The following is a 13349-nucleotide window of genomic DNA, read 5'->3' as shown; positions in this document are numbered from 1 at the left end:
CAGATGTAACCTTAGACAAACTTTCTCATTTCATGGACACACCCTTGCTGCGCCAGAACCACCATCTTAGCGCATAACGGTCTGCTGAACTGGCAAACACATGCAATGAAATCAGGATATACCAGCATTTCTGCATTTATATGAAAATAGAGCCCTCTGAATTACTGTATCTTGAAAAAAAAATCTGCCAAAAACAACCAACAAAAAGCAAGACATGACACAGAGCACTACCTGTTGTCTTTGCCATTTTGCAGGAGAGAGTGCCTGTCAGTCCCTGAGCGATCTGTACACACGTATGTATTTCGGCGTGTCATTGCGCTTCCAGGGATGTTATTCTTTAGAGTGAAAAGTGAGGTGAGAAGCAAATATTAGTCACATGGAAAATGAACAGAATCAAATGTATTGCATTACATTCATTTTCTTGGTCTTGAACAAAAAGCTATATCCAATACTTAAAGCAATACACCATTTATCAAAAAATAACCACCTATTCTGTGAAATGGTTAATTTAAACTCTTTCCTGATTAAAATGTCAATTTATGTTGAGCGATTCTGATTTTATAGTACTTCTTATAGATATTTTTGCATTAGGTACAATATCTGCCCTTTTTGGACAGTCAAGTGATCGTGACATAATGCGTGCTGTAAACAGGCATAAAATAGCATGGCTTCAAATGACTACAAAGACACAAAGAATTATTGCATCCCACGACGGACATAAAAGTGGGAATTATATAAGAAAAAAAACACTTCTTAAAAAACAGTATGTTATTGTCATACTTAATTGGCTTAAGAAAAATCATGGAATAAGATGCCATAGATATTTGCATGTTTATCCTTTGTACACGCTGCCTACCTAATCAAATACAGTACTGGAACATTAGTTTTCAGTGGTGTATTGCTTTAAAATAATATACAGTGGGTTCTGAGTTTATGATGGAGTTACATTCTTAAAGTGGCAACATAATCTGATATTGTACATACCGGCAAGTTTTGTATGAAAAACACTTCCAAGCCATAAATATAAAACTATCAAGTGAAACACAGTAAGCAAAGCAGTAACAAAGCATGTTTTCTTGATCTGCATGAGGGCGTACTGTAGTGTTTCCACTAACATAGGAATGAAATTATTAAATTAATTACATTTACTATACAGTATGTTGAAAAATCTTCATCCAAATATAAAACAATCAACTCTAAACAAGCCGTCTTGTGATGCATGATTGTTTTCATGTCGTTGCTCAAAGTACTTCATTGCATGCGGGTCGTAACCTCAAAATCACATATGTTGGGACAACCATGAACCCTGCAGAAGAGCTGTTCATTCACAAACCGAACATTGAATTGGAGGCCCAGTTAACTATAAAGCTGCTGGAAAAAGCAGTTCAAAGGGTCATTATATGAGAAATTTACACTTGAGGACTCATTTGCACATTTGTTGTATTTCCGCACTACTGGACACCTTCTGTTGTTGAATGACTCTCTACATTTATGTGTTTCTGTCCTACATGTGTATTTTTGCTATAGTGTCTTGTTTGCTGTAGTACTAGAGTGGTGCCAGAGACAACTTCCTATGTTTATTTTTTACATAGTCAATAAAGATTGCTGTGATTTTGATCATATTGAAAAAGTAGCTGTGGCCTCTAACTTAGTAGGAAACACTCACTGTGGTGGCGGTCATGTCTTTACGGCGGTCTGGTATCTCCGACTTGTTGGGGTTGTTGGCGCTGCTCACCATTGGACTGGATGGAGGGAGGCTGTGGCTTCCCATCACGCTGCAGCTGGCCTTACGCGAAGGCATTCGTCCCTCTCGCAGTTCCCTCTCGCCCGTGCTTGTTGGGCTCCGTTTGGGGTGCATGACGGGCATGGACGGCCCGCCTTTGTTGTGGAGGACAGCAGTGCATAGACAGACGAGAGACTCATATAAGGAGTATTCTGCTATAACAGCCCCCAGTGGCTTATAAAAGGATAGCCAATAGACCCCTTCAGAGTTTGTAAACAATGTGACGCAATTTAAAGGGTGGGGCTTAGCTGGAGGCAAAAACACCTCAAAAACACAACAACACGACATTTTCTACAGACAACCAGCGTTGTTTACTTCTAGCTGGACTTCCGTTGCCTGCAGCGGCAAGTTGTTTTTGCCTCCAGTAAACACTGTGACGTCATCGTTACATAGGCCATGAAAGAGTCTATAGTGAAGTGGCTTGGCTGACGAGCTACATTCCACACTCCACAGTAACTGTAACACCTTCACAAGTCACAAGTAAGAGTAAATACTCACAGAAGTCGCTGTGTCGTCGCTGCCTGTGGTAAGTGGAGGCACTGCGCTGTGTCTTACTGTGCGAGGAGGAGGTGGAAGAGGAAGAGGAGCCGGTTGCTGTTGAAGAGTGTTTGTTGGTTCCGTTGGTGATAGGGCTGGGTCGCACCCTTGCCAAGGACAGGGTACTGGCTGTGCGAGCCTCGCTGCCCTCCTTAAATGATATGCAAATGGTATAGTGACAATGTAGAAAGAATTAAAATAACTTATTTTAGTCCAATTAAAAAAAAAGATTTTCACTTCACTGTAACAAGTTTGCTGATTTAAACTATACCTTTGACCTCTGGTAATAAAAACAAGAAGAGACCATCCAACATCACAGCATGCTTTAATTTGGACTCTTTAGATTTTAGTGAGCTATTGACATTTGACCATTTTTTTAAAAGAAATGAGGAGTTTCAAAATGAAATTTCATTTTTTTTTTTTTTTTACCTGAATTGAGTCTTCTCATTTGGCTTCTCTGAGAAGTCAGAACACATACCAAACCATTGTTTCTGTTAAGGAATACAAGTCCAATTTCTACAATTTGTGTTAGTTTAAGGTATTATGTTTCATGTGCCTTAGTTCAGATGACGAGCTGCTCCTGGGGGTACCAAAGTCTAAATATAAATTTTGTTGAGATGGAGCCTTTTCCATTTTCTGCTCCTAAAGTGTGGATTGACTTTCCAGTGCACATCAGGCAAACACCCTCATTAACTATTTCAAAACCCGACTCAAACATGTTTGTATTAGTTGTCACAGCTTGAGACTCTGCCATTTTTTAAATTGTATAATATAATATAATATAATATAATATAATATAATATAATATAATATAATATAATATAATATAATATAATTAATTAGTGCTAGGGATAGATTATTATTTTTTTTTAAATCTAGATTAATCTCACTCCAATTCTGGAGTTAATCTAGATTAATCTGGATTAATATGCTTCATTTAAATTTTGACAAAGGTAGCATGTGGCACCCCAATAATGAAACTGGCTGATGAAAAACAAGTCTAAGTTTGGACTACTGTAACGCACTTCTCATCGGGATCTCTGGCAAAAGCCTACAAACGCTTCAATATGTTCAAAACAGCGCTGTCCGGATCCTGATGAGGATGCAAAAATATGAGCACATCACCCCCATTCTACACACTCTGCATTGGCTTCCCATACATTTCCGTATTGAATACAAAATCCTCCTTCACACCCATCACTGTCTGCACAGTGTAGCCTCCACCTACCTCATAGAACTCCTCAAACCACACACATCAGACAGAAGCCGGTCAAGCCAACTGCACCGTCTGCACCCGCCCAGAACTCGGCTCAAAACCATGGGCGACAGGGCATTCAAGTCTGCAGCTCCCCACCTGTGGAATGCTCTCCCAGACCACCTCAGAGCTCCACAGACGGTGGAAGCTTTTTTTTTAAAAAAAAAAAAAGGACTCAAATCTCCCTTTTTCAAAAAGCTTTTCCTGATTGAGTTCTATTTTGAGTTTTTGATTTTACTCGACTTATTTTTAGTGCTGTCAAACGATTAAAATTTTTAATCTGATTAATCACACTTTAATTTTGATTAATCACGATTAATCAGCTAAATTACTTGCGTATTCGCGTAATATAAAATAAATACAAAGTACCATAATATTTTGACATTAACTCATCTTATCTGAATGTCATTTGTCATGCATGTATTGATCAAAACAGCATCGTATCAATTGGGTGCAATTCATCAAATATTAATTAATTAAACGCAAATGACTTTTGTTTTATCTAACGTTCCGTCGGGGTGTTTTTTAAAGCGAAATTTACCATCGAGTACACCAACTGGAGTCACCCCGCTCATTTTGAAACAATAGGCGTAGGAAATACCGTGCATTGACCTAATCACTGACCTGTGCAGCCTTCAATGTAACCATCCGCGGTTACGTTCAAGGCTCAAGTGACGTAAAAAAAATAGTGTGATTAACATGCGATTAATACGTGATTAATGTGACATTTTTCTGTGATTAATTAATCTGTTAACGCTTTAACTTTGACAGCCCTACTTATTTTACTCTGATTTTTTTTTAATTGATTTTTTTTTTTTAAATATGTACTTTAATTGCTTTTAGTGTTGCCTGTGCTGAGCACCTTCAGATTTATTTTATAAATGTAAAGTCCGTTACAAATAAAATCTATTATTATTATTATTATTATTATTATTATTATTATTATTATTATTAACACCAGTAAGGCAATGAAGCCAGTGCAGGGCTGGATTGACACAAAACAAATCGGCCCTGGCATTATGGGTTAGGCCTACTGGCCTGCCCAACCCAACCCAACTCCTGACCACACCTGGTTTTCCACATAGCTCTGCCCCTGACGTTTATTGGCTCAGTTTGTGATCTATATTGTAAATGGATTAATGGGTTGCTCTCTATAATTGTGGGCTGGTCTGTTGGGGTGAAATTGAGGGAAATGATACTTAAATCGCATCGCATCGGCCCCAAGGGAGGATGGCACACCGGATCTGCTCTACATGCCAGATGGACAGTCCAGCCCTGGACCAGTCTTTATTTTAAATAAAATTGGGTTGTACACTTTTCGGTCCCTGTTGCAGTTTATTTTAGCACACAAGGCATTTTAATCATAATTACTTCTTACTATATATTTGTATAAATATGGTCTAACTTTGTTCATTAATGAAAAAATGGTTATTTAATGAAAGACAAACTTTACCTGACCTGTGAGCCATGTGAATGAGCTTTATTAAGGAGTCCGTAAATATTTGGACTTCCTGCATGGATAGTAAGCGCTTTACAGCGTTAAAAAAACACACACAAGCACGCACACACAACAGTGGTCAGCTGCTGCCATGCAAGGCGCTGCCAGGTCCACTGGGAGCAAATCGGGGTTAAGTGTTTTGCTCCAGGACACTATACCATTGTCACCAGGGGCGAGGATCGAACCCAGAATCTCATGGGTGGGTGATTTTTTTTTTTTTTTTTTTTTTTTTTTTTGTGAGATGAGAGTCGTGTCGATAATGACCCAGCTCTAAATATACAGTAATATAATATAATAATACAATTGTAGCATATACAATATTCTAATAAGTATATTTTATTTAGCATTACAAATATTTTCGTTAGAGAGCTTGTACTGTACATCCTACATACCCTTAGGGCATCTTTGGCATATAGCCTTCCTTACATTGGATGATGGTCTGATAAATAAGCACAGTATGTCATGACATACTGAAAACTGAATCAGTTTTGTTGCAGTACTTGCTCGATTTGGACTGCTCGGTAACTCTTCGTCACCACACTAAAATGGTCAGAAGATCCAGCAGGGACTATATACGTTACATGTAGACAAAAACCTAAATTGGAAACTACTAAAATGATTTCCACACAGCTTTAATGGAGCAGAGTGGCATGAGCCAGGGAAAAAATTTTGGTGGTTATTTCACTAACAACATTTTATGATAGTATGTTATTTGACATTGTGAACATGCTGATCCATGAAAGACTGTGGACATTATTCTAACTACCTACAGGGCACGGGTGTTCCACCTTTACGAAAGGCATCAATGTTCTAAAATGTCACCTTTTTCAGATGACACTCATTCAAGATCTTTTTCCAACCACAACCACATTTTTCTTTGAAACATAATAGTACTGGCAAGTTACTGACACAGGTTTAGCGGTCTATTTGCTTTAACTGTACAATGAAGAAGCTGCTTAACGCTTTAATTAGTGTTGAATAACTTCGTATGCCAATCCAATGAAGACTTTTTTTTTTTCAGATTTAAATAAAAATGGCTAAAGAGACAAGAATATAATTAGCAACTTGAACTATAGATTGGTTGAAAAGAGATATCTTCGCAGTAATCCTATGCCTTGAAGTTGACCAAGAGCTCTTTTAACAAGAGGAGCTAAAAGAAATATTGAGAGGCTGCATTAAGAACCAGTAGGAGATTAATAACTATGAATCATGACAATCCACTTGGCAGGTATCAAGGACAGCAGGGATGTAAATGATGCTGTAAATGAAACTATATTTTCCTCATACATATATGATAAATAAAAGTAGATGTGCATTGTGTATAACTCACATCGCCTTTGCGACCCAGCAGTAAGTATGTAGCGGTGACCTCATTGTATTTTTGATTGAGCAGGGAGTCCTTGATTTCATCGGGGGTGAAGCCCATGCCGACCATCACCTCTGAAGCACACAAACAGTAAACGGTGATGTAAATCATCTCATGTCGTGAAAACATTGATTCAGTCAGCATACATCCGATTTGAAAGCAACATTATCACTGGTCCAGTTGACTCACCAATACGAGCCGGATCACTGTAGTCTTCCACTGGTTCTATATGGGGCTTCAGGTCTTCACCCTCATACCCTGAATTTATCCACTTGTCCTTCATGACTTGCTGTGGAGACATACAAACAGAGTTGGCTTTGTTTGATTGCACATGAGAAAAACAGTCTATTTTTCTTGGTGCTCCTCACATCAAGGGTGCAGCGTTTGGCGGGATTGAGCACCAGGAATCGACGAAGGATCCCTTCACAGTCTGTGGACATGTAAAAGGGCACGCGGTACTTTCCCCTCAGCACACGCTCCCTTAGCTCCTGTTGGTTACATGATAGATGCTTAACATTTTGAGGCTTCAGGTGAACAAACACACAACAGCAAAGTGTAAAATTGATCACAATACATACATGTTACTGAATTTTTTGGACTATAAGTCACTCCGGCGTATTAATCGGCAAAAAAATGCTTCATGAAGAACAAAAACATAAAACTCAAAATGGACTACAAGTCGTGTTTTTGGAGAAATGTATGTTACTAAAGATGAGACCAAGAACATAGCTCCGACTCAGACCCCAAATCCACCTTCCCTAAATGGTTTGACAGCAGCAAACGAGTTCCTGTTGGATTCCTATATTCTACTTCGAACGATGGAAACGTTTAAAGGGACAGCAAATGAAAAATCGACTTTTTGGAGCTTTTAGCCGTGTTCAAATGCTAATTCCTCACCAAACACATGGCCGAAGTGATGTTTTCCTTCATTCGCCCCTCTTTGAGAAATTGTAGGTCATTCTGCTCTCCAAGCACCAGCCCCTCCCAACCCAAGAAAACAAGCTGTTGGCACTCTTTGACGTCATAAGGTGTAGCCCCACCCCTGCACCGCCTCTGCAGACTAAACGCACGCCCACTTTCTCTTAGATCTCCATGGGGTAGTGACAAAAGTAGCCTTTATCAGTAAACATTCTGTCCAAAATGAATTCAAAGCAATGCGATGCCAAAGTGCAATGACAGTTGGCTGTCTTAAAATCCCACGGTTCTGGCTGACACTTGTGTAAACTACAAATACAACTTTTGCACTGTTTAACCTAACTGAATGAATACTATCGTGATTAGTGTGCTCGCTCTGTAAACAGCAAGTGCCCAGTTCAAGACCAGCTCAGATTTTTTTCCCCTCCTTCTTTCCTCTCCTCTCTTCCTCCTCCACGATTTCTTGTGGTAAGGAGCCATTTTATTTCAAATGTTTATTAAAGAATTGCCCTGTAATTGGCAGGCAACCAGTTCAGGGTGTACCCTGCCTACTGCCCGAAGCCAGCTATGATAGGCTCCAGCAACTGCAACTCTTGTGAGGAGCAAGCGGTCAAGAAAATGGATGGATGGATATTGAAGAATTGATGGCTTGCATTCAGAGGAGTGCTCAAATGCAGATCTCCAACAGAGACACACGGAGAGAGCCGGAGTTTTACTGAACCGGGCATTTTACTTAGAAAAGTAACCAGCAAAACACCTAATATTTCATAAAAAATGATATCGCCATGGTGTCAAAGGTAAGATTTAATCACTATATGCCTATGGTTAACTATTGTCAGGGCTTAAAATACCGTGGTCTAGCCCCTTTAACTTTTTAGTTTAAAATGTTTGTGATGGATACCGCATGCTAATTTAGCGAGCTAGCTTTATAACTTGACATCACACATTAGTTGCCATGACTACTTCCTTTTTATTCTTCTTCCAAATCTTGTTCTACTTTATTTTGGTGGTTTGCAAAACTTTATTGCTACCTTCACCTTTGGGTAAGCCATTTTAAACTTAAAAGCAAAACATTTCTGTAGATAAAAACAGAGTATTTGAATCCAACTGGAATGTGTTCCCTGCTGTCGACACGATTAGGGAATGGGGGTTTTAGGTGACAGAAAGGTACAGTTTTCACCCATTGTTCATTTCTAGTTGTGGGTGGGGTGGGAGAGTGTTCATTGCCTGGGGAGATGAGAGCCAGTACCCAGAAGCTTTAAGGATTATTTCAGGTTGATTGCTGTAAGATTGACAACAAGAGTACAAATAAGGAAGCTTTTATTTTGTCAATAATAATATTATTTTGATGAATAGCAGTGAAAGAAAACGGAAATATCAGTTTTTCAGTCCAGTTACAATGGTTGTCAACCCATTTACTGTGTATCTGACTTGCAGAGGAGTCAACAGTGTCTGGTTGCTAGTGCAACCAGAACTCATTGTAAAACATTGTAGGGGGATTTTCACACTTTTTTTCAGACTGGACTATAGCCTAACCAAGTAACCATCATTCAAAGAGTACTGTTAAACAACAGCGTGTTAATTAACAGCAGCAGTATATTAGCATGCTTCAGAGTGGCAGAAGAAGTAAAATGCTTTCAGTCATACTCTCAGTGAGTGTGACAACGTGATAACCAAACCAATTATGTTGCATTCTGAGAATTTGGTCTTAAACTTCACGCGTTGTTATTTTGGTAGGTTCTGTTTCTTCAGCCGGAAGGAGTTTGAGAATCCATGTGAGAGACTTTACTGGTCATGAAAGTACCAGAAGAAGAAGCAAATGGCCTGATTTCATATAGAGCAGTTAGGGCAAACCCACAGATACCAGAGAGTCCAACTGTAGAATGTTCTAGACCATTGCAAACTGAAACATTTTTCACAGACACAACACCTTGTCAAAGCATCTTAGTGACAGATAGTTCAAATTGTTCACCTCTCAAAATTATAAACTGTCATAGATGATCACCTCTCATATGCTCTTATGGCGTATGAATGAGACACCTGAGCTTCCTATGTAACAAACAACAAGTGTCAGGTACATGCGAGCGATTGGAAAAGGGGGGGGTTATAAAGAAAAATGTAATTTACTTGGAAACAAATAGCTGGCTCTCTGGAGTGCCAACATATATGTTAGAACACAAGAGTATGAACATGGACTCGGTGAAGGCTGCTGTGGCATGAGAATATTTCCCCTTTGTTAGTTTGCTGCTGGGACAGCCAGGAAACGTTTACACAACTTATAAACTGTGATAGCTGTCTTCTTCGTGGACTCACCGTAGCAGCAGCTTTTGCATGGTGGGAATTTGCTGTGTTGAAAATAATCACAGACCTCTTCATTTGGAGTAGAATAATTCTATATTCACGTTCAACTTGGGCCAAAAATGTGTTGAAAATTTGTTGAAAATCCTGCTGGAGCCTTCCCTATTTCTCCCTCACTTGCACATTCAGAAATAGGAAACAATTTAAATCAATTAACTCAGCACACACAAATGCTGCTTTAAGCTGCTCTGCCTTCTACTCAAGCAGGGCAAAAACACATCTGTACAACCACTAACACATATGTATTTACTGTACACACTCAGAGTGTCAAAATTAGTGTGTTCGTAAAGGGTTAACTTAAAGACCCTTTAATGCAACTCATTTTTGAACACTGATTAATGAGGAGTGGAGGGGTTCAAGTATCTTGGGGTGCTGTTCACGAGTGAGGGCAGAATGGAGCGGGAGATCGACAGGCTGGTCGGTGCAGTGTCTGCAGTGATGTGAACTCTGTATCGGTCCAGAAAACTTTCAAAAATTCCATCCATCCATCCATCTTCTTCCGCTTATCCGGGGTCGGGTCGCGGGGGCAGCAGCTTCAGGAGGGAAACCCAGACTTCCCTCTCCCCAGCCACTTCAACCAGCTCCTCCGGCGGGATCCCGAGGCGTTCCCAGGCCAACCGAGAGACATAGTCTCTCCAGCGTGTCCTGGGTCGTCCCCGGGGTCTCCCGCCAGTGGGACATGCCCGGAACACCTCCCCAGGGAGGCGTCCAGGAGGCATCCGAACCAGATGCCCGAGCCACCTCAGCTGGCTCCTCTCAACGCGGAGGAGCAGCGGCTCGACTCTGAGTCCCTCCCGGATGACCGAGCTTCTCACCCTATCTCTAAGGGAGAGCCCGGACACCCTGCGGAGGAAACTCATTTCGGCCGCTTGTATCCGGGATCTCGTTCTTTCGGTCACGACCCACAGCTCGTGACCATAGGTGAGGGTTGGAACGTAGATCGACCGGTAAATCGAGAGCTTTGCCTTTTGGCTCAGCTCTTTCTTCACCACGACGGACCGATACAGAGTCCGCATCACTGCAGACGCTGCACCGATCCGCCTGTCGATCTCCCGCTCCATCCTACCCTCACTCGTGAACAAGACCCCAAGATACTTGAACTCCTCCACTTGGGGCAGGATCTCATCCCCGACCTGAAGACGACACTCCACCCTTTTCCGACTGAGGACCATGGTCTCGGATTTGGAGGTGCTGATCCTCATCCCAGCCGCTTCACACTCGGCTGCGAACCGCTCCAGTGAGAGCTGAAGGCCCCGGCCTGATGAAGCCAACAGCACCACATCATCTGCAAAGAGCAGAGATGCAATGTTGAGGCCACCAAACCGGAACCCCTCCACGCCTCGGCTGCGCCTAGAAATTCTGTCCATAAAAGTTATGAACAGAATCGGTGACAAAGGGCAACCTTGGCGGAGTCCAACCCTCACCGGAAACGAATCCAACTTACTGCCGGCAATGCGGACCAAACTCTGGCAACGGTCGTACAGGGACCGAACAGCCCGTCTTAAAAAAAATTGACAAACTAAAATTGAAAAACTTCCGGCCGTGGGTGGCTATGCCCCTCTGTTGTCTTCTCGGTGGCGGGTGCTGGGTTCCTGGGTCCCTTGGGGGGTGCTGTGTTGGGGTGCTCTGCCTGGTGTTTGGGGCGGTGCTGCCCTAGCGCGGCCCGTCACTCCGCGCCCGGCGACGCAGTTCGGGGTGGGTGGGTCAACGGCGTGCCTCGTGGTTCACCCTCCCCCTTCCTCCCCCTACCCGTCCTCTGCCTCCTGGTCACTTCTCCCTCGTCGCCTCCCTCCGGTGCGGCAGGGGCTGTGGGCCGGTGGTGCGTCGTGCGGGGCCTGCCACGCCCAGTTCTGCTGCGTTGGGCCTGGGGCGCAAGCTGGGTCGGGGGCGGGGATACGCCGGGCGTCTGGGCTGGAGGTTGTGCCCTGGCGCTACCATGGCCTGGGGGGACCTGGCGGGAGTGCGCTTGCCTTTTCGGACCGGGGTGGACGGTTCCCTTCTTTGGTAGAGGTTCTCGTGCATGCCAGATCCACCACACCAGCATCTACTGATATTCAAACAGAATTTGCTTCTCCCACTGGTCGTTGAATCAGTGGAGGCTGGTGTCTGTGGATCTCACTCGGCTCTATCTGTCATTCCTTCCTTAGTTTTTCTCTGGTCTTTTGAGATCTCCCTAATCTGTTAGAATTTAGAAGATTCTGGGGTTGGTGAAAGATTCTGGTTTTATAACCCCGTGGGTGGCAGGTAATGTCTGGTTGGTGCTGGATTTCACTTTGCTTCATCTTTCTTTCCTTTTATCCTTCTTCTGGTCTCTTGACAACTTCACGACTCTGAAGTGGGACTCTGAAGTATCCGGTTAGTGTGAAGGGTGTGGGATTTTTATTAGGTTTTAGGTGTATTCAAGAGCATAAACTCACACGCAGGCACACACGCAAGCCCCCCCCCCACACACACACACAAACAAAAGAGAGAGAGCATGATGATATGTTGAATCGGTATGAATGCCGAATGAACAAAATTGACGAACTAAGCAATGACGGAAGGGGGCTTTGTGCGTAATCATCAATCCGTCAATAAATTTGACAATCCTTCAATGACGGACGTCCTATTTTGCTGACGATTGACAGAACATTGAAAAATGCCAACTTCAAATGACGGAAAAACTGACGGATGTTTTTTTTTCACTGAGCAATCGATGAATGACGGATTGGCGGTTTGACTTGAAATATTGATGAATTTCCGATGACGGAATGGTGTCCTGACTGATGGCGCTTGCCGAATAATGGACGTTCAAAATTCATTGACGTGCTCACCTCTGATATTTAGTACAGACATAAAATGTCGGATCAATTACGATTAATTGCGACTTAATTATGCAATTATTATAAGAAACTTGAAACGACTGACAGCCTTGGTACATTACATGTTTGCCATTGCCATGCGCTACAACGTGACATTTGTGAAGCCCCCTAAGTTCATCTGTAGTGTGGACACGGAGTGCAGAAAACCTCACTGGAGAGAATCTCAAGAGGTCTACGATAATGAGGAATGAGTAGCACTCGCTTTGTCGCATGAAGGTGAGGAGAATCATCTTGAACCTGCTTGAATCAGTTTCATAAGATGCAGATTATTACCTCCATGTGATCACCCCTGGGGAACACACCCTTCAGAAACATAAATATCTGGCAGATCATAATCCCCACTTCCCACCCACTTGCCTTCAAGTTCTGCCCATCAAAAGGCAGCGAGCCGCTGACCAGTGTGTACAAGATGACGCCAAGACTCCAGACATCCACTTCGGGTCCATCATATTTCTTTCCCTGGAAAAGTTCGGGGGCAGCATAGGGCGGCGAGCCACAGAACGTGTCCAGCTTGTTGCCAAGTGTGAACTCATTACTGAAACCGAAATCTGCAATCTTGATATTGGCGTCGGCATCCAGCAGGAGATTCTCCGCCTGTGTATATTGATGCAGAGGAAGAGAAGGTAAGTATGGAATAGAAGGGATTAAAGAGAATGCCAGTGCACAGACATGATGGGGGAGTAGGGGAGAAAATAATGGGATGATGGAGGAGAAAGTGGAATGAGATTAAGTTGGAAGACAAAACATAAATTGTAAAGAAAAAAATGGATGTACTG

The 13349-nt window shown here is 42.5% G+C and overlaps 1 protein-coding gene across 4 annotated transcripts in view; it reads right to left on the bottom strand.

Annotated features, from left to right (window-relative positions):
* Positions 1–13349, bottom strand: part of mark4a (MAP/microtubule affinity-regulating kinase 4a) — a 48105-nt gene that overhangs the window by 14456 nt on the left and 20300 nt on the right. For 2 of the 4 annotated variants that reach the window (XM_077504736.1, XM_077504738.1), the window contains exons 8-14: positions 12931–13167; positions 6808–6927; positions 6629–6728; positions 6404–6513; positions 2282–2471; positions 1667–1893; positions 232–335 (exon numbers count right to left, since the gene is read on the bottom strand). In XM_077504736.1, coding sequence (XP_077360862.1) covers positions 232–335; positions 1667–1893; positions 2282–2471; positions 6404–6513; positions 6629–6728; positions 6808–6927; positions 12931–13167 — 1088 coding nt within the window. The remainder of the gene's footprint in view (positions 1–231; positions 336–1666; positions 1894–2281; positions 2472–6403; positions 6514–6628; positions 6729–6807; positions 6928–12930; positions 13168–13349) is intronic. The other 2 variants (XM_077504737.1, XM_077504739.1) reach the window with 1 other exon arrangement.

This window comes from Festucalex cinctus, chromosome 18 (assembly GCF_051991245.1).
Source record: "Festucalex cinctus isolate MCC-2025b chromosome 18, RoL_Fcin_1.0, whole genome shotgun sequence".
NCBI lineage: Eukaryota > Metazoa > Chordata > Actinopteri > Syngnathiformes > Syngnathidae > Festucalex > Festucalex cinctus.
This window is presented reverse-complemented; position numbering and strand designations above follow the sequence as displayed.